Source organism: Chroicocephalus ridibundus, chromosome 6, assembly GCF_963924245.1.
Source record: "Chroicocephalus ridibundus chromosome 6, bChrRid1.1, whole genome shotgun sequence".
NCBI lineage: Eukaryota > Metazoa > Chordata > Aves > Charadriiformes > Laridae > Chroicocephalus > Chroicocephalus ridibundus.
Window position 1 is genome coordinate 37490564 of NC_086289.1, and position 18826 is coordinate 37509389.

At 47.9% G+C, this 18826-nt stretch overlaps 2 protein-coding genes across 2 annotated transcripts in view; one reads left to right on the plus strand and one right to left on the minus strand.

Annotated features, from left to right (window-relative positions):
• The first annotated feature begins 1454 nt into the window (after window positions 1-1454).
• On the plus strand, window positions 1455-6498 carry PCBD1 (pterin-4 alpha-carbinolamine dehydratase 1). The gene is made up of 4 exons (XM_063338026.1): window positions 1455-1637; window positions 4528-4659; window positions 5157-5237; window positions 5789-6498. Exons 1-4 carry the CDS (start codon window positions 1635-1637, stop codon window positions 5885-5887), a joined length of 315 nt encoding a protein of 104 aa, XP_063194096.1. The 5' UTR covers window positions 1455-1634; the 3' UTR covers window positions 5888-6498.
• Window positions 6499-7289: 791 nt separating this feature from the next.
• The window catches only part of SGPL1 (sphingosine-1-phosphate lyase 1), a 33096-nt gene continuing 21559 nt past the window's right edge, over window positions 7290-18826 (minus strand). Inside the window, exons 7-14 of the mRNA XM_063338025.1 lie at window positions 16728-16816; window positions 15438-15543; window positions 14887-14985; window positions 13689-13838; window positions 13202-13440; window positions 12383-12529; window positions 10485-10605; window positions 7290-10386 (exon numbers count right to left, since the gene is read on the minus strand). Coding sequence (XP_063194095.1) covers window positions 10246-10386; window positions 10485-10605; window positions 12383-12529; window positions 13202-13440; window positions 13689-13838; window positions 14887-14985; window positions 15438-15543; window positions 16728-16816 — 1092 coding nt within the window. The 3' untranslated portion in view covers window positions 7290-10245. The remainder of the gene's footprint in view (window positions 10387-10484; window positions 10606-12382; window positions 12530-13201; window positions 13441-13688; window positions 13839-14886; window positions 14986-15437; window positions 15544-16727; window positions 16817-18826) is intronic.

The window sequence follows — 18826 nt, forward strand, 5'->3', positions numbered from 1 at the left end:
CTGGCAAGCGGGCGTATTGGCAAGGTAAATCAGATCGGCTCCCAGCTGTGCCGGAACAAAATCCAACGGAGGGAAAGCGGGGTACCATGACAGATAGGGTATTTGCTTCCTCCCTATCTCCAAATCGATAGGGAGGGCAACGGAGGCACTGTCACCTAGCCAAAGTGCATTCAATGGCCAGACAAGTCACCATCATCAAAATAGCCACTGCATTTTCTTGACAAAACCGCAGCTGAGACCACCCGAACACAGCTGTTATCTGCAGCACCCGTATCTCCACCTGCAACTTCACAACAACATTACTGCTTCCTTTTCCTCCTGTTTGTGCCACTATTTACAAGGGCACTTCTGCTGGGCTGTGCTGGTGAAACTGACAGTCCTGCAATTCAAACTTAGGCCAAGAAAATATTCTGCTGGCCTTTCCCAGCCTTACAAACAGTCCCACCTCCTGATTTCATTGCTAGAAACCGTAGAGCAACCCTCCTCTTCCCATCCATATCAAAGCTTCCAGCTTCCTATCTGCACACAATTATTTTCTTCCCAGGTGCTACATTGCTCCCCAAGTCTTTTCTCCCCAGACAGACACTCAGGGTCACCCAGGACACAAAAGATGCCCATTTTTCCTTTTCATTAACCTTAGAAGCAAATACGGGGGGGTGGGGTGGGGGTGGAATTAAAGGAAGAATTTGCATCCCTCTAACTTGCCTGCGGGAGAAACAAATCATCTCTGTGGCACCCACAAACCCTAACAGTAGAAAACAAAATGTGCACAAGAGTATATATGAGGGATGTATGTCACAATATGTTAAAAAATCTCCGGAATCAATTGCTTCAAGGGTAATGAAAGCCATGAGGGTATAGTGGGGTGCTGAATTTTTGTCTACCACGTACATCAGCACAGTACAAAATTGTTGTCACCAATGGAAAATTGCCCATCACGTGAGTGGCTTTAGCAGACAATGAGCTGCAGGACACGGGCACAAACACGACAGGCCTGGAGTGCAAAAACACGCCGGGGAGCAGCACATGGCATCCGTGCAGACACCGTTCCCTTGGCAACAGGAGAAAACACCTCAAAAATGCTCAGAAGTCTTGTGCTGCACGTGCTCCCCCCACTACCCCGGCCCTGGGTCCACGTGCTGCGATATAATCCAGGCTGTCCCCAGACAATGCAGCCCTCGGCTCGTGATTATCACTGCAAAGAGCTCAAAGGGCTGGGAGGCACACGTACGCTCACGCCAGGACAACTGTCACGTTCATCACGCATGTTGCCAGCAGCACCAGCTTTAACTGCCCCTTCTCCAGCCCGTTCTTGCCTTTTCCTTGTGCAACAGGTTAAAAAAAAAGAAAAAAAAAAAAGTGACCCTACGGGAGAGGGGTGGGTGGTTCAGGGGTGGACGCATCACCGAGGGGTTCAAAGAGACCCTTTTTTCAGCATCGCCCGAGTCCCAGGGCCGCGTGGAGAGGGGGGGTGACCGCTGCCGGGCAGCGGTTCCCCGTGGGTGGACCCGGCCCCCTCGCCACGCCTCCCGCCGCCCCGGACAAGCAGCAGCTCCACCGGGCTACGGTACGGTACGGCACGGTACAGCAGGGCGAGCACCAGCGGGGACGGAGGCCAGGGAGACCCGCCGGCCATGGTAAGTCGCTGCTGGGAAATCCGGCTTTTGCTTTGCAGGTCAGCGGCAAAGGACGCGGGGGAGCAGGAAGGTTTCAGCGGCAGCTCCGGCCTCTGAGATGAAGCAGGAGGCTGAGGGAGAAAGGAGCAGAGCTCTGTGCTGTGGTTAATAAGTAACGCCAGGAGCTCCACTGGCTGCTTGCTGGATTACCAAAGCCACTGCTCTCCAGGCTCGCTTCCTCAGCCAGGGGGAGGGAAAGGGTCTGTCAGCAAGGCTGCGCGGCCAGTGTCACCCCCCCTACTCAAATTTGGCGTGCCAAGTATGATCCCCCATGCGTGCTTTGCCTGCAACCCACCCTGGACAGCTGGAAATCGGCTTTCAGAGACCGTGGGCCTCTTGGCCCACCTTGCTCCAGCCCTGCCCCCAGGTCCAGCTCACGCCAGGGCTGTTTACCTTCTCCCAGGTGACAAGTCACCTTTAAAAGGGAAGCTGTTAGTTTGGGCAGAGAGGGATGTTTCATCTCCAGACCTCTCCCAGCTTCCCGTGCTGGTTCCTCTCCCTCGGTTGCACAATGCATATACTTGGGTTTCCTGCTGGCAAAAAAAATAAAATAAAAAAATCCCAGCGCCTTGGCAGTTGAGAGCCAGCAAAAGAAAACAAAATAATTAAGTTTCCCTAATGAGAAGAGTGTGTTTTAAAGGAGTAAACACACATGAAAGCATTAACATGCCACACTGACAACAGCAGGCTGGGCTGGAGGAGGAGGGAAGGGGAAGGGAGCAGGGTGGAGGACAGGGAGGGTGCAGCGGGCAGGGGGTTCACCACCACAAGACACAGTCGGAGGAGCTGGCTTTCGTGTGGTCCCTTGGCCAAAACTCAGCCTGGCCATGCCTCCCGCTGGTGCTGGGCTCTTGGAGAGGAGCTGGGCCTGGAAAAAGCCCCCGGGCCCATCCTCCCCATGTAGTCATGATGCAAAAAAGGGTTCAGAGAACAATTAAGCCACATCCCTCCCAAGGAGCCTGGTTTCTTGGAGGCTGGCTCAGCACTCAGCCCCCTGCATCCATACCCCTCTGCTCCAGCCAAGCAAGAGCTCCAGCTTTACGCAGCCTTTCCTGTCTTTAGCACCGATACACGAGCAGGAGCTTTCTGCCCCAGTCCCAAAACCTGGTGCAGCCCCTACTCCCCTCCTCCGCCACCACCCGCCACCAGAGTCCCCCAGTGCAGACCCCCCCGGTGCTCCCCTGCCAGCGGCCCCGTGCAGAGCCAGCCTCCGTCCCCACGTTATCCAGTTGCTAAGCTACCCACGCCCAGCTTATCACGCCATCAGCGCAGAAGGGCAACGGCTGAGGGTTTATTGCACTGAGCTGTGTTTACTCCCTACCTTCCCTCCAAACCCAGCGCTCGGGAAGGGATGGGGTTGACACCAGCGGGGTGACAGAGCTGGGGCTGGCAGGGGGCCATCCAAACCGGAGGGTGGCAGGGGTGGTTTGCACGCTAGCAGTGAGGCCAGAGCACGCATGGGCGAGGAAGGTTTTCCCCAAACAACCTGCAAGAGGGAGAGCACACAGCTGCGATGCCAGGGGGACAGGAACCATCCCACGCCCTGCCATCCCTGAGCTAAGGGGTTCAGCACACATGGGAACAGGACACCATCTTTCCAATCTTCCTCAAAACATGCAAAACCAAAGAAGAACTCACAAAAACATCAGCTTCACAGCTGCCTCTCTGGTTTTGTACAGCCTGTGAAGAGGTAAACTACAGGAAAGGATGATTTGCCTGAGTTCCTCAGCTGTTTTAAGATGCTACTTTTGAGCATCGACGGCCAAACAAAGCACCTCAAGGGGCTGCTTACCAAACAGCCACAAGAAACAGTGGGCAGTATCTGTTGGCACTGGTATCTAACTTGCCACGCTTTGCTCTACAGCTTATAAAGGAAAACAAATTGCAAAGAGATGTTGGTCTTTGTCACTGAGAAACAACAATCCTCACCAACTCGAAAGATCAGATCACCCACTAGGAAAGAATTTTAATTGCCAGAACATAGTCTTTCAGATAGAGCAATACCCCTCCACACTCACTCCCGTCTTCCCCACTGAGCCAGAAGATACACTGTCTCAGGTTGCCCCCATCCCCAAGAACTCCATTTTATTTTCCTCTTTGCTCCTATTCACTCACCACAGACAAGAACTGCTACTTTTCCCTCCCCACCTTAAAGAACAAATAACAGCAGCTCTGCCCAAGAGGGCAAGACAATGCTAAATCACAATCCCTCCCTCTGCCCTTTGTTACTCAGACAGAAACAGCCTCTTAAACTCCATAACGTAAGGGAGACTGAAAAGGAAAAGGAGCTGAACTCCAATTTAGCGTGACTCAACTCTGATTCACACTGCTTCTTTCCCCTCTAAAGCAGTCTTCCAGTGCAGATGACCTGCAAATAAAGCCCTCCTGCTTCAGGAAGGTACTTTGCAAACCTCAAAAGCAAGCAATTGTGAGTTCTAGAAGCCATCACAGAGTTTCAGAGTTGGATTTTTTTCCAGAAAATTATACGTAATGTATTTGGGAGCTTAACCTCACACAGACATCATTTCTTAGTACATGGGGTTATAATGAATACACTGGTAAAGTGGTAGGTGTTGCCGTTCAGAGGACAAACGTGACAAGCTGGACTTCACTTGACCTAGGTACGTGCAGGATGTACCCTGGGCAGGGAGCAGAGGACAATATCATATCCCTTATCCTCAGCATCCCCCAAATCAGGTCCGCACACAGCCCCCCTAACTCTCCCACCTCATCTGCAGCTGCGACCCGTGACCCCACCACCCACAGGATGCCTCACTGCTTTGAACATCTCCTTCATCCTACCTCTACCATGCTGACCTGCTCCTCTTCCCTTTCCTTTCTGTGGTGTCAGGCAGGAAAAGCTCACAGGCTGAGTGCGGAGGAGAGAGAGCAGCTGCTGCCAAACCTGAGAGCCGTGGGGTGGAACGAGGTGGAAGGCAGAGACGCCATCTTCAAAGAGTTCCACTTCAAGGACTTCAACCGGGTACGAGCATCGGCGGTACAGAGTTTTACAACATGGGAGACCTGGTTTGCAGAGCAGGGAGTCCCATCTGCAAGGCTCAGCCAAAGAAACCCTTCCATGTTTCTCCTGAAATGTAATGGCTGAGCAAGGTAATCCGCCCAAGACACCAAAGTGCTCAACCCAGCACATGGTTTATCTAGGAAAAGTTCCCCCAAAAGAGGAAAACCCTGGAAGTGTTCAAGGCCAGGCTGGATGGGGCTTTGAGCAGCCTGGTCTAGTGGGAGGTGCCCCGGCCCAGGGCAGGGGGGGTTGGAACTAGATGATCTTTAAGGTCCCTTCCAACCCAAACCAGTCTGTGATTCTATGAAAACCCCAACAAAGCTACAGAACGTCCCAGGCCTTATATTTGGTTGGGTTACCTAGAAATGTGGTGTATTATTAATGGCAATGGTGTGAAAAACAATATATTGGAGGGTAAGCGGTTCAGAGCTAACTTTTCTTAATACTCCCCTGGGCAGGCCTTTGGCTTCATGACCAGAGTGGCTCTACAGGCAGAAAAACTAGATCACCACCCCGAATGGTTCAATGTGTACAATAAGGTAAGAAAGAGGGACAGTGGGGGCAACCGGAGCTCTTCAGGGAACACATCCCTTCCGTGAGGCATAAAACAGCAGTGGCCAGTGCCGTTCAGATCAGTGGGACCTCTTTCCTCAGATGCTGTTCCCTCGGCACGGCACAGCCAGCCTGCAGCTATCACCCACAGATCCTTTCCTCCCCCTTTTTTCACCTGTCCAGTTGAGCAGTAGCTGCCTGTAGCCTGGCACCAGGGTTGCTTTTTTAAAACCGGTATTAGAAGCAGCAGCAAGGGGAAAAGCGTCTGGAGAAAGAGTTGAAAAGTAGGCACAGCTAGCTGCCGTGCCCAAGGCAGGGGTGGCAGTGACAGCTTGTGGCCAGGCCGAGCTGTAGGAAGGAGAAAACCAGGCAAAATGCCAGACCACCTCTCCCACCCCCGGGGAATTTTCCTAACAAGTCTGGAGAAAGTAATGGTGCTACCTGCCTCATCAGATGCAAACTGTCTGCAGCACTGGGGGGAAAACCGTTCCTGCTCTTTCTGCCAGCAACACTTGGTCGGTCTGTCTGCCTGGTTTAGGTTCACATCACCTTGAGCACCCACGAGTGTGGAGGCTTATCGGAGCGAGACATCAACTTGGCCAGCTTCATTGAGCAGGTTGCAGCTTCTCTCTCCTGACTAGAGACACACACATGAAGCCAAAAAAAAAAAAATAAAAAAAAATCAACTCTTGCCGCTGCTACAACCCGCATCTCGCCTGGATGGCTGCACCTAGAGCCTTCTCCCGCTTCCAAACTAATTCCCAGAGCCAGACTGCCTAACGCCACGCCAAAACCCCCTCCCACTGCAGCTGAGATGGATGGAGGCACTTCTTGGGCACCGTACGTATATCCAGCTCTGATCTTGCCGCTTCCATTCTTAAACCCCTTCGGTTAGCTGCGCGCTACCAGCCCACAAATTGCTGAGCCTCTGGGGCTTTCAGCAGAGGTGCCCTTTTACCAGGAGCCATGTTACACAATTGCACCAGTGCATCTCTCCAGAGCCAGACCCTGTCCCGCTACTGTGTTACTGCTCCTTACCTACCGGAATATGTTTTCTACCCAAAACGTGGTACGTGAACCCTTTGGTTTCTCCATACCATACCAGCAACTGTGATGTGCAATCTGGTTATTACTGTAACCTCTTTCTAGCAGTATTAGAAGCAGGCATGTGATCTCATCCCTATTGTAACCGGCCCTTAGTAGGATACCAACTGAAAATGTTTACAATAAAGTTCTTGGTTAACCTGATGCCAGTTTGGAAGGAGACCTCACTGTCAAAATTACACCGCCAGGTTTTCCCAAGGCAGGTACTGGCCTGACTGCTCTCAAGAACGTGCTTCTGCCATGGAAAAGCTTCTTGTGGAAGCAATGTGGAGAAATGGCACGTGCCTTTGCAGGCCCCCACCTCAAAGCGAACAGGGTCTGAAAGAGAATGAGATTATCGGGTAAAAACTGCTTGTGCTAAAGTCAGAAGTATGGCATAGCCAAGGCACAAACACAGGGAAAACACAATCAAAAGGCACGAAAGCAGCACTGGGCCAGGAGTTGCTTACGGTGGAGTATCTCCCCAAGAGGTTGCAGGTGGATTTGGTGGTGTAAGATCTTCACTCCAGTAACAACAATGGTCTCTGCGTTCAGTGAGTCTGCAGCCAAATTTCTGTATTTTCGGTGTAACAGGAACAATTTGCTGTGCAACCAACAATAGTTGCTTTCAGTAAAACAGTCCGGGAGAAACACTACAAACACCCAATTCAGGTCTTTTTTTTTTTTAACCCATTAAAGTTCTATGAAGTATTAAAAGAAAATCCACAGCTCTTAAATGACAATTTTCAGCATCTTTGAACATCACACAGAAGACACAGGACACCACCTTTATCTTGACAGGACGAAACAGCAGTCCTCGGGCAGAGTTAGTAAAATCCATAAACCGTTCTCCCTGCCACAAACTAGGCTGTGCACATGCAAAGACCAGGAGCAATAGGTCCCCGTTCATTCAAACGGGCATCGAAACAGAAAAATAAGAGTTCAATGAGCCTAAATAGCTAAATGCACCATTTTAATACAAACTAGGCCCATTTTCACCATCTCTTCAGCTATTTCAGCCTACAGTTTTACAGTGGCAAATTACAGAATACTGCCATCAGATGAAGTTGTCCCATTTGTTCATTTAGAAAGTCAATATGTATTTATTGGGCAAGATATTATTGTGTTGTACGCAACCCTTCCACTCCCCCCTCCCTCAAGTCATCCAAAAAGTGCAGGTGAAATCCATGGCATGAAGACACACATCTCTTCTTGGTCCATCCCATGGGATATTCTTCAGTCTAGTACCTAAGAGCATGCAAATCCCTTGGGAGTGCTTTGTACAAGCAACAAATTTAGTGTCTCGCTTGGAAAACCTGACAGTCAGAAATCTCACATGAATTAATAGTTGCGAAGATCCCTCCAGGTCTAAAGTACCATCCAGTTTCAGATCATAATCCAGTCCACAAAATTCTTTTTTTGTCTTTGAAATAATTATACAGCCTGTTAATCGCATCATTTTCCTAAGACCATTTGGCATGATAAAGGAGATGCAGATTACATGTTAGATGACAAGGATGAATAAAGACTACACACCGGTAAATTACAGTGGCCTATTCCTGACCAGAAGATTACATTTACAGTATAGAACAAATACACATAAAATAATTAAACCCACAAATATTACTAGTAAGTGAAGCCCAGAATAGAATACATTGACTTACAAATAACATCTTCAAATACATCCAAAAATGTGAAATGGAGCACTGATCCATCAGATCCATTACAGTAACATCCGTTACTTCCTCAGAGGAGAACACAACCAGGGAAGGGGAGGGAGTTTTCCTCTCCGTAACCCCAACCCAATCCATCCCCTCTTTCTTTTAAAGCGGAAACAAAAAGAGTACCTCCCTTTTTTGTTTTGTTTTTGAAATCCCGGTTCAAAAGAGAACCATCACAGTAGCCAGACACTTAAGACTGTCTTCAAAGTACAGCAAACTCAGAGCTGCAGTAATGGTCACATTGGCAAGACGTTAACAGAATAAATAGGTCCAACAAAAAAGCTGACTGCCAGAGCTGGTTAACACCACCAAGAGACTATCAGGCAATATGCTTTCAAAAGAGCTCAGAGACATGCATGAAGTTATCAATTTAAGGGCAGATGGCCAAAATCCTTTTGTCTCCTAGCACTGAGAATACACCTGCTAAAAAAGCAAGTGCTCTTCCCACAATCACTGGGCCCAAGGCTGCTGCGCTGGTTTGTGCAGTGGCTGGCAATTTCATTCGGTACAATTATTGTGCAAGTGTGTGCTTCAGCTGTGTCAAGCCAGTGAAGGTCAGCTTTGGGCTAACAAGCCCTCTACAGCAGAGACAGATGCCTTCAGATGCCCTGCACAAGACACTGCAGATGTGGCAAAAAATCTTCACCCAAGTGTTGAATCTGCCCAGGAAACTCTCAGTAGCATGCAAAAAAGCTGAGAGGAAACACAGAGGAAAACCCTGCAGGAGTGATTCCACCGCTGCTTAATAACTCAAGAGATTCTAGCTTGTCCTTAAGGCCACAACTGCCTCGCAGGTTGCACTGGGAAAACTCTCTCACCGTAAAAACAGCAGAGAAAAACAGGAAGGGTGAGCCACGTGCCTAAGGCTTGAACACCTCCAACGTGCTGCAGTCTATCATCTGCCTCTCAGAGCTACACCAGCATCTTTGTAATACTGCGAAGGGACTTGGCTCAATACAACTCCTATTCTACCTTCAGGCAGGCGTGCTTTCTCTGAGGCCAGTCTGCCTTTGAGGTTTGTTTTTCAGTATAGTACCGTAAGGAAACAACCACAGCAAGCGCTGCAGTCAACAGCTGAACCCCCAAACCCTCCCTGGCGTCCCACAAAAAAAAGCCAGAGAAGCATCAAGGCACAATGGTGAATGCCCTTTTGAGAATGTGCCTTAAAAGAATCAGTGCAAAGAGCAGAGATTACTACTATTACAAAAGTCACCTTTTTATACTAAAAGATCGTGGTAAAAAAAAAGGTCAGCTTTGGCGCCATCCGTTTGCACGTGAAGTCCCTAGCCGTGACACACGCCAGGGCATGACTGACTCTTCTACAGCAACAGGAGATAGTGCAAAACCGTCAAGTTACGAACAGTGAAATCACCGTTTTGCACATCCCTCCAGAATTGTGCAAGGTACAACAAGCACTCTAGGTGGTAAATGCATGTCTTCCAGAAGAGGCAGGGAAGCAAAACAGTTACTATGTACCTAGGATTTCCAGTACCGTGCAGTTCCCTTCCCTACACCACCCGCTTGGTTTCTATTTCTGCTGTTATTCAAATGAAGAGATTCCAGAAACGGATTTTGTGTTGGGTTTTCTTCCCCTCAGCAGATATTGACTGCAGTCTCACTGAGATCTCCAGAGGGGATTTTCAAAAAGAGTACATGACCATCTTTCCTTTGCCAATTTATCGGCTCTGCATTACATAGATATGAGGCTCCCAGCACAGTCCGTTAAATGCAGCAGCTTGGAGGAATACTCAAAAGAAAACAAAATATTCCATTTATTTTCTACCTTCAACTTCTGGGAAGATTGAAGCTCTGGAGCACAACATGAGAACTCAAATCTAACACTTGGCTGGACACTGTCTCAATACCAGGCGTGAGGAGAAGAAACAGCAAGGAATGAAGTGACACGCAGAATACCTGAGGAATTTGGAGTTGTGGAATGGACATTTGATTCACCATCAATAGTCATGATGAAAATAGGCAGGGGGAAGGGAAGAAAAGCCCCAAAACTAAAGTCGGGCATAAAAATAACGCAGATTACAGAACAGACTAAGACGGGGAAGGAAGTTTTCAAGATCGAGCCGCCATCAGACCTGCAATTGTAGGAACAAAGGCTTACTGCAATCTCTTCCCCTAGGAAGCCTTTCGAACCACCCCAGAGCTAATTGGCAAGGCACCGATTGTTGCACTACAGTCAGTGGTGGCCAGGAGAGCCGTTCATGTGCTTTTCACTGCAAGGAACATCCGTGCTGTAGAGGCCATCCAAGTACGCCTGAGAAATCTCCGCTACCAAGCTCCTGTCTGGGACGGACTGGGCCATTCCATAGATGGCTCCCTAAGCAGAGAAGAAGAGGTCATTACATAGGATCGTTAATGCTATCAGAGAAACACACTCACCCCAAACACACCCTCACTCCATGCTGGCCTCCTTACCATGCCTGTGGTCTTGGCATTGAGGTCCTTCATGATATCCTCAATGCTGTCTTTGACATCTTTCAGGAACTGTTCGGCAACACCGGGCTTCGTGTGCAACTGCGTAATGCAGAGATGAATGCTGGGGAGGCAGGGGAGAGATTAACCATCTCACCTGTGTACAGCACCACATTTTCTGAGCAACCAACAGCAATTTAGTCCTTCCCTGTCCAGTGACAACCATGTATCTCCTTAAAATAGCATTTCAGCAGTATAAAGGGAGCAGACGTTCTACTCCCCATTAAAGTAATCCCTGCAAAATACTTGCTGCAGAGAGTTCAGCTCTTCTGCAAAACAGCAGCTCCTCCTTCCTTCCTGACTCCACCGTACACAGTTAAAACGCCTGTAATTTCCTCACCTCATTACAGATACCTCTGGTGAGAAAAAACGCAGCAGCCTGCAAGCACGGCAATCCTTGCCATCATTTTCTACCCCTTCCTTCTCCAGCTTAGATAAGCCATCAGATCCCCACAGCAAGGAAGTTCGCATCCACCAGAAGAACAGGGCTACTCACACCTCTGCACTATCGCTTCAGGCTCTCTAGAGTTCGCTTCATACTAACTGCAAGTCCAAATTTTTTTTCAGCACAGCTACATCTGAGAACATTTGCCCCTTTTACCCACAGGAAAACAACAACTACCCACTCAAGGAAACTCTCTGTCAAACATTCATTGTACACCAGGCTGGAAAGTTCACTGAAAATGATCAGCCCTTCACTGTTCTTTCAATTACTTTAATCTTCAGTTGGCAGCAAGAAGATACTAAAATTAAATAAATAAATCCACAAACCCTCAGTTAACTAACATGAGATAAAGCCCTGGCTATTTATATTTTTTCTGCTTGTATTAGACAGAGGTAAACAGAAAGGAAGCCTCAGATATGTCCTCTGTCAGGCTCATTAAAATTACTGTTGCCTTATCCTCACCACTTTAACTGCTATATATCACCAATTATAAAAGTAATTCCTTCTCTGCAGAGGAAAATTCTGAACACAATTTATCTATTTGTGTAAGGTCCTGCACCTGGGTTGGGGCACCCCCCCGTATCAATACAGGCTGGGGATGAAGGGATTGAGAGCAGCCCTGCCAAGACGGGCTTGGGGGTGTTGGTGGGTGAAAAGCTGGACACGAGCCGGCAATGTGCGCTGGCAGCCCAGAAACCCCCCGCACCCCGGGCTGCATCCCTAGCAGCGTGGGCAGCAGGGCGAGGGGGGGGATCCTGCCCCTCTGCTCCGCTCTGGGGAGAAACCCCTGCAGTGCTGCCTCCAGCTCTGGGGCACCAACAGCAGAAGGACACGGAGCTGTTGGAGCAGGGCCAGAGGAGGCCACGGAGATGCTGGGAGGGCTGGAGCCCCTCTGCTGTGAGGACAGGCTGAGAGAGCTGGGGGGGTTCAGCCTGGAGAAGAGAAGGCTCCGAGGAGACCTTTTGCAGCCTTTCAGTACTTAGAGGGGGCTTATAATAAAGATGGGGACAAACTTTTCAGCACAAGGGGTAACGATTTTAAACTAAAAGGGCGTAGATTTAGACTAGATATAAGGAAGAAGTTTTTTTACAATGAGGGTGGTAAGACACTGGCCCAGGTTGCCCAGAGAAGCTGTGGCTGCCCCATCCCTGGAAACATTCCAGGTCAGGTTGGACGGGGCTCTGAGCACCCTGATCTAGTTGAAGATGACCGTGCTCATTGCAGGGGGGTTGAACTAGATGACCTTTAAGGTCCCTTCCAACCCAAATTATTCTATTATTCTATGATCAGAGAGAGACAACATCACTCAGCAAATTTAAAGAGCTACGTGGCCTGAAGATGAACATCTTGCATACCCTGGCTACACACATAACTCCACTGCTCTCCACAAACTCACCTTGAGGGGAACTGTAGGACGTTTAAATTCCATCCTTTTGCAGCTAAGAAATTAGATAATCGATAAATGTCGAAAGTGTCTGAACCAATGGAGAGGACAGACACCTCAGGTTTCCCAAAAATGAAGATGCTGTCAATTTTTCTCAACCTTAAAAAGAAAAAGGAGAAAAGAAGTGACGGACCAGGGTTACAGGGGCCAGACATTCTGTCCATCTATCTGGAGCCTTAAAGGAAAAGCTACAGTAGGGAACAGATGACAGCACAACCCAACCAAAACAAAAAAAAACAAATAAAATAAAAATCACACAATCAGACCAGGCTGTTGGGACTTGCAAGGGTCATTAGAGGCCCTAAAGTTAAAAACACTCAGGAAAAAATGGAAAAGAGGGAGGACAGCGAGGCAAGGGAAGACAGAGTAGCAGAGAAGATCAGCTATCAGCTCACCTAGCAATACAAGCACCCCAACATGAAAGAGTGTAACCCTTCTTTTATCATCATCAGCAAGCCCTTCCAGATTCCCCCTCAGCCATGGCTGAGGCAGAAGAAACTCTCAAAGCAAAGTCAGCTAAAAGACGATGCCTGCACCCCTCCTCTTTGTGCCTCCAAGCTATCTGGCACAGGGCAGCAACTTGTGCCTAAACAAAGCATCATCTCCCGTAACTGCCCAGTGGATCCCCACCCAGCAGGTAAGATGCTATAGTTTCTCCAGTGGGGAAAAAAAAAAAAAAAATGAATTTGCAAGAGAAACAAAGGCAGTTCGGGAAAAGGAGTCCAGAACAGGGTTAAAGAGGGTGATCAAAACACTAAGGCATGCACATACTCTGATTCGAGGAAACGAGCCGTTTTAATGATCCTCTTCGTAGCTTCAACGTAGCCCGATTCCCCTATGTGCATCAGAGTTGCCCAGCACGCGGCTATGATTCCACCAGGCCTAGAGCCTGCCACGGAGGGGGAGGCGTATATGCCCCCTTGCCAGTCGGGGGCTATAAAGAACTGGTAGCTCCTGTACTTCTTGTCGCTGTATAGCACCACTGAGGAGCCCTTGGGAGCGTAGCCATACTGCAAGGGGCACAGAAAGCATTAAAAAGCAGCAGGAGGGCACAGGAACACATTCAAGCATCATGCAGTCACCAAGAGCCCACTTGCCCATACTTCGGTGCATTGCACAAAGCATCAGAATAGGGCAGCCCGCACCCCTGCACTTCAGTGCTCCTCTGCTTAGCAGAAATGTCTGAAGACATGGATGGCATTTGGAATTGCTCCCCAGAAACAAAAGCTCTGGAAGACTTTTCTTCCCTCCTTCTTACCTTGTGGGTATCGGCAGAAATGCTGGTCACACCTTTTACACGGAAGTCAAATGGACGCTTTAGAGGGAACCCTGCCTTGTCCATGAAAGCAATGAGAAAACCACCCAGGCAGGCGTCAACGTGGAAGGGGATTTTGTACCTCACCGCAAGCTGTGCGTGAACAAGAGATTCTGGTGGGTAACATGCAATCAGGCAAGAAAACGCTGTTGTCAGGGCATCCAAACTGCAGCCACCAAATGGTACTCTGCATTTCACAATTAAATGTTTCCTGGACCCTTTGAGAGCATCATGCCACTCTCAAGCCGTTGAGGATAGGAGATCTGGAAGGACCGACTACTTGTGGGATGCCTTCTCCTGCCTTCCACATATTTGAACGTTGCCAGCAAGAGGAAAAACAACATTGCATTTTGGCAGTTTGCTGTACTTGCCAAAGAAGAGTTGACAACTCGGTCTGAAGGGTGTATCCACAATAAAGTGTACAGGCGTGACCCAAATGAAAAGAAAATCAGAGGCCCTGGCTGGTTACATACAAAATAAATAACTGGAGCACAGAGAAAAAAAAAATGAAGAGACATGTTTGAAAAATAAGATCCCAGCCCTTTGACTCCTACTGCCTTCCAGGCATTCCTCTGACTTCTGCGCCAAGTTTGCTACAACCAGTAGGCCCTAAATCAAAGCTTTTTTACCAGGCAGAATGTTTTGCTGTTATTTCCTCTCAGGTATCAAAGAATGAGCTCTTCTGGTTGGTTTTGCAGTGGGTGCAGCCGAGCTCTAAGTCAGGTACACAATACAGGCCTCCAGCTACAGCAGAATTTTATGGCACGGACTTGATAGTTCAGAGACAAAGCATGAGCAAAAGACTTGCTGCTTTGCCTTGCTATGACATACCGCATGCACCAGCTCAAGTCTGAAATCCAGCCCCACACAAACAGCTTTATGACAATGACCACAGGTAGCTTCTGGTATTTAAAGCCCACCTTCTCACAGCAGTTAGAGTGCAAAAAACCAGTCCCATATTCCTCCTCACTTCCCAACTGTGTCCCACAAACCCCGCTGTTGGTTAACACCTGATCTGAGGACAGCAATACCCTCCCACCAGATTCACTGGTTGTCATCCCGGAACCCCTCTGCTCTTCTTGTACAGAAGGACATGCTGGTTTGATTGCTACAGCACCCAGAAGTCCCAGGGGCACCCTACCTCTGCCACCTCTTCAATTGGGTCCATAATTCCATGTGGGAACTGGGGGGCAGAACAGACCAGCATGGCTGTGTTCTTCGAGATAGCTCTCCTCATTGCCTGAAGATTTAAAGAGAGAAGATGCTCACATTCCATTTATCAAGTGCCACCCTGCCAAAAAAGATAAAAAGTGAAAACATGCAGCATCTGGTCTTAAAAACCAACACACAAAAGCCTACAGAAAGCAAAGCAATGAGCTACAAGCATCAGCAGACATCAACTGAGTCATTTAACTCATCCACTTGGAAGTACTATAACACTTGTGTTGGCCTTCATCTGAAATCTGGGGCTATTTCTGAAATACATAAATTACTTGGTTCTAAATGAATCACAGAAAGGGATGGTTTACATCCAATTATTTCAACCAAAACTTTATCTGCAATGACAGGCACTTACTCTTCCCATTTTTCCTTATTTCCAGGAAGCATTCATCCCTCTCTATACGTAGATTTCTTGCTATTTGCTGTACAATGCTAATTTCCCACAGAAAGAGTGCCATGCTGCCTAAATACCTGAACATCCACTTCCATAGCCTTGGTCAAGGGTATGTGAACCAACTTCAGTCCAAAGTAGTGTGCTGCCTTGTCAAACGCCGCATGAGCGCTCACTGGGACCAACCTGGAAAAGTAACAGATTGCATACGTCAACCCAGGCAGCACCTAAGCCTTACCACGAACAGGAGGGGGAAGAGCACAAAATAATTCAACTTGTAGATATTTCTGTGTGACAGACAGGTCATAAACAGGCCAGCTGCATGTTTCAACTAGACAAAAACAACACAGACTAAAAAAAGAAAAAAAGTTGGGGAAAATGCTCTTGGGGACAGACAAAAGGCCACATGCTGTTCTGAACTAAAATGACGGACACTCGATCTTGAATAACCCAGAGACAACCTAATAAAGTAATTCTATTCCACTCCATGGTCTTCTGTGAACCAGGAACCAGAGTTCCCACCAAAGTTAATTTCTTGTCATATCAGAAAATATCGTACCATCTCCAACCAGCCACCCTCCCTGAGAGGGGCATATGACAATATCAAAAGGAAGGAGCAGCATAAATACACCAAATGAACATACTATTTGCTGTCGCCCATCTCTAACGGCAGTGGCTGAACAGCCTTAATTAATCTTGTTTTTTCTGAGGCATCGTATCTTTATCGGAGCCTTTGATAGCATGCAAAAATGTTAAAAAGGGAAGAAAAGAACTGCAGGAATTCAGCAGAAGATGAACAGCACAGCATTTCATCTCTTTTTATGTTTTCCCCCCGTAAGCAGTTACCCAGAGAAACATTTTTGATGCACCGTCTAGAAAAAAGAAGCACATTAGAGAGAGCAAATCCTCTATTAGCAGTGTAATGATTAGCACAATTCCTCATTTCAGCTCCAATCAGCCCCAACTTCAGTCCCAGAGTTTTCAGACTAAACCCTCTTTGATCTGAATAAATCAAACCCCTTAAACACTTCAAAGGACCTGACAATCTCTGCTCGAGAGGGGCCCAAAGCAGAAACGAGCAGGCTCTGTCTAATGCAGCACACAGGTATTGCCAAAATACATCTGCACAGCATCGCTACCACAGTCTCCCAGCAACATTCATGCCTCCCAGGCTGCTTCAGGGTTCCTGTGCTTTTACACTACTCCTTTCGACCCAGGTTTCTCCCCTTCAGACACAGATGGACAAGGAGGAGGCAGTAACGAGCTATGAAATGAAGGAGTATCGGGATCTAGCAGCCACCTCCACTCAGAGAAACAGTAAGTCCCACAAGCTCCCAAAGAGAAAACCAAGCCGCAGAGGTAGTGCTCACATTTCTGGCTGTTTGATGCCTCTCTCGTAAGCCAAGTCCCGGTATGCCTTGCAGGCCATCAGAATGCTCTCAGTCCCCCCAGATGTCATCTGTTGTGAAAAGAAACAAACAAGAAAAACAACCGCTTACATGCATGTTGCAGAAGAGAAATGCAAAAAAGGGATGCTGCCACTACATCTCTGCCCAGAGATGTTTCAGAGGCAAGAGGAACAGGACCGGCTCAGGTCTTCAAGGGCAGCAGAAGCCACAGAACAGCTTAAGGCTGCTTTCTGACATTTACCTTGAAGCACATTTAAATAAATGTTGACTACTCTATTTAAAGGGGGATGGTGAAAAGGGAAAATAAAAAAAATATCCAACTCAAAAGTCTGACAAGAGGGGACCATAGTGCACAGTCACTAGCTGGCAAACATGACTACATTTCATGAAACTACTACTACATACTTAGCTCTTGATTACCCAGGGGTTGTTTGTCTGATTTACAGATTAATTGTGCCACGTATACGGAAACAACAAAGTTGATTCTGTATTAAGTTAACTGAAGTCCAGCAGGTCTGGAGCAGTGCCACGCTGAGGCACGGAGCCAGCTCAGGGTTGGCACTGCTCCTGAGCTAAAACCTTCCCAGAACCTGCAGCACTGCAAAGTGCTGAGCCCTCTCCCACCTTCTCTTTGCAGAGGCCAGCCCAGGTCTGGGTCAACCAGGCCAGAGCTTGTAAGTCCTCAAAGACCCAAGAAAGGTACACACACAAGCTGTTTGATCAAGTTGACTATTGTATGCTAGAACTCAAGAGCTCTTGCAAATGAAAAAAAATTCTTTACAGGACGAGATTCCTCAAGTGGGAGGACTGTCTCTTGTTGGCCAGCCTTTATGAGTTCTGACACGCAGAGGACTCAAAAGCCTGTGGGCACAAACCTTTCCAAATAAATTTCAGCCTAGTAAAATGTGAGGTGGTTTTTTTCAAGCAGCCTGCAGAGCTGACTTACTGCTGTGCTGGGTGAGCCATAACTTGAGGATGGCTGGTACCTGGGACGGGTATGCAGAAATGCAGATGAAAAAGAAGAATCAAAAGCTACTTATAGCTCTTATGGAGAACTGATTTTGTTTCCCAGACCTGCTGAACCAACTGCAACTTCCCCTTTTAACCTCTCCTCCCCGCCCCCCCCCCCCCCCAAAAAAAACCACATAAAAAGGATGCAATCACATTTGCAAGCCTTATGACATCTGCTGGTTTAGGTTTTCCTTTGTTTTTTCCCAGCTGACATAGCTGCCAACCCTCAAAATGCAAAGAAGTAGTGTGACTGCGTGACAATGACTAAACATTAAGTGCAGAGATAAGGAACAAAGTTCACAGGCACATAAAACAGCCTGTCACATTTGTTCCTAACATGATCCAAGCTAGCAGCAGCTGCCACCACAGGCAGTGTGGAAGTGACTGTCACACCACAGACAATTTCTGCTTTTTGGTAGTTTAAAAGCAACAGCTGTCGCAGATAAACCGTAACAGAGCCTCACACTGGATAAAGAAATCGTTGCATTTATTGTGAAGCAAACAGACGATAGCAGGAACACCGTGTCCTAAGCATTTTATGGGCTGTGTCGTTCACGTCTCAACCCTTCTTATGCAAAGATCTGTGAAGTTGTCAGCTATTACCTTACCTGTGGGAAAAAAAAAAAACAGCTGGCATAACATGGATGGCCTCCCTACTGCCAGGTGGGAAAAGAGGAATGGGATTATTACATCCTTGTAACACTGCTTGCAACATTGCTTACAATATTGCAATGATTGTGAAAACTGTGCTTCGGCATGATTTGGGGATCTCGGGATTCACGTTACTTCATGACACTTCATGCCACAGGCCTCCTCCTTGTTGAGCAAGCAGTCCCTACCTCAACTCTCATCTAGACAATTTGCTCTTCAAGGAGGAGCCTCTGTACAGTTTTATTCCCCTCTCGATCTTTCCACCAAAGCACCAACGTCTTGCCATTATATATGACAAGCCTTTCTTCAAAGTCTGGCTTATCACCTGCCTGGAAATGCTGAGCCACACACCGGTTTTGGGAGGTCAGAGTCAACACTTTTCAGCAGTTGGTCAGATG

Bases quoted from the DNA above. Each gene is read 5' to 3' on its own strand.
- PCBD1 (XM_063338026.1), top strand. The intron at 4,660-5,156 runs GTACGAGCATCG...TCCCCTGGGCAG, and splicing joins ACTTCAAGGACTTCAACCGG to GCCTTTGGCTTCATGACCAG. The intron at 5,238-5,788 runs GTAAGAAAGAGG...TGCCTGGTTTAG, and splicing joins GGTTCAATGTGTACAATAAG to GTTCACATCACCTTGAGCAC.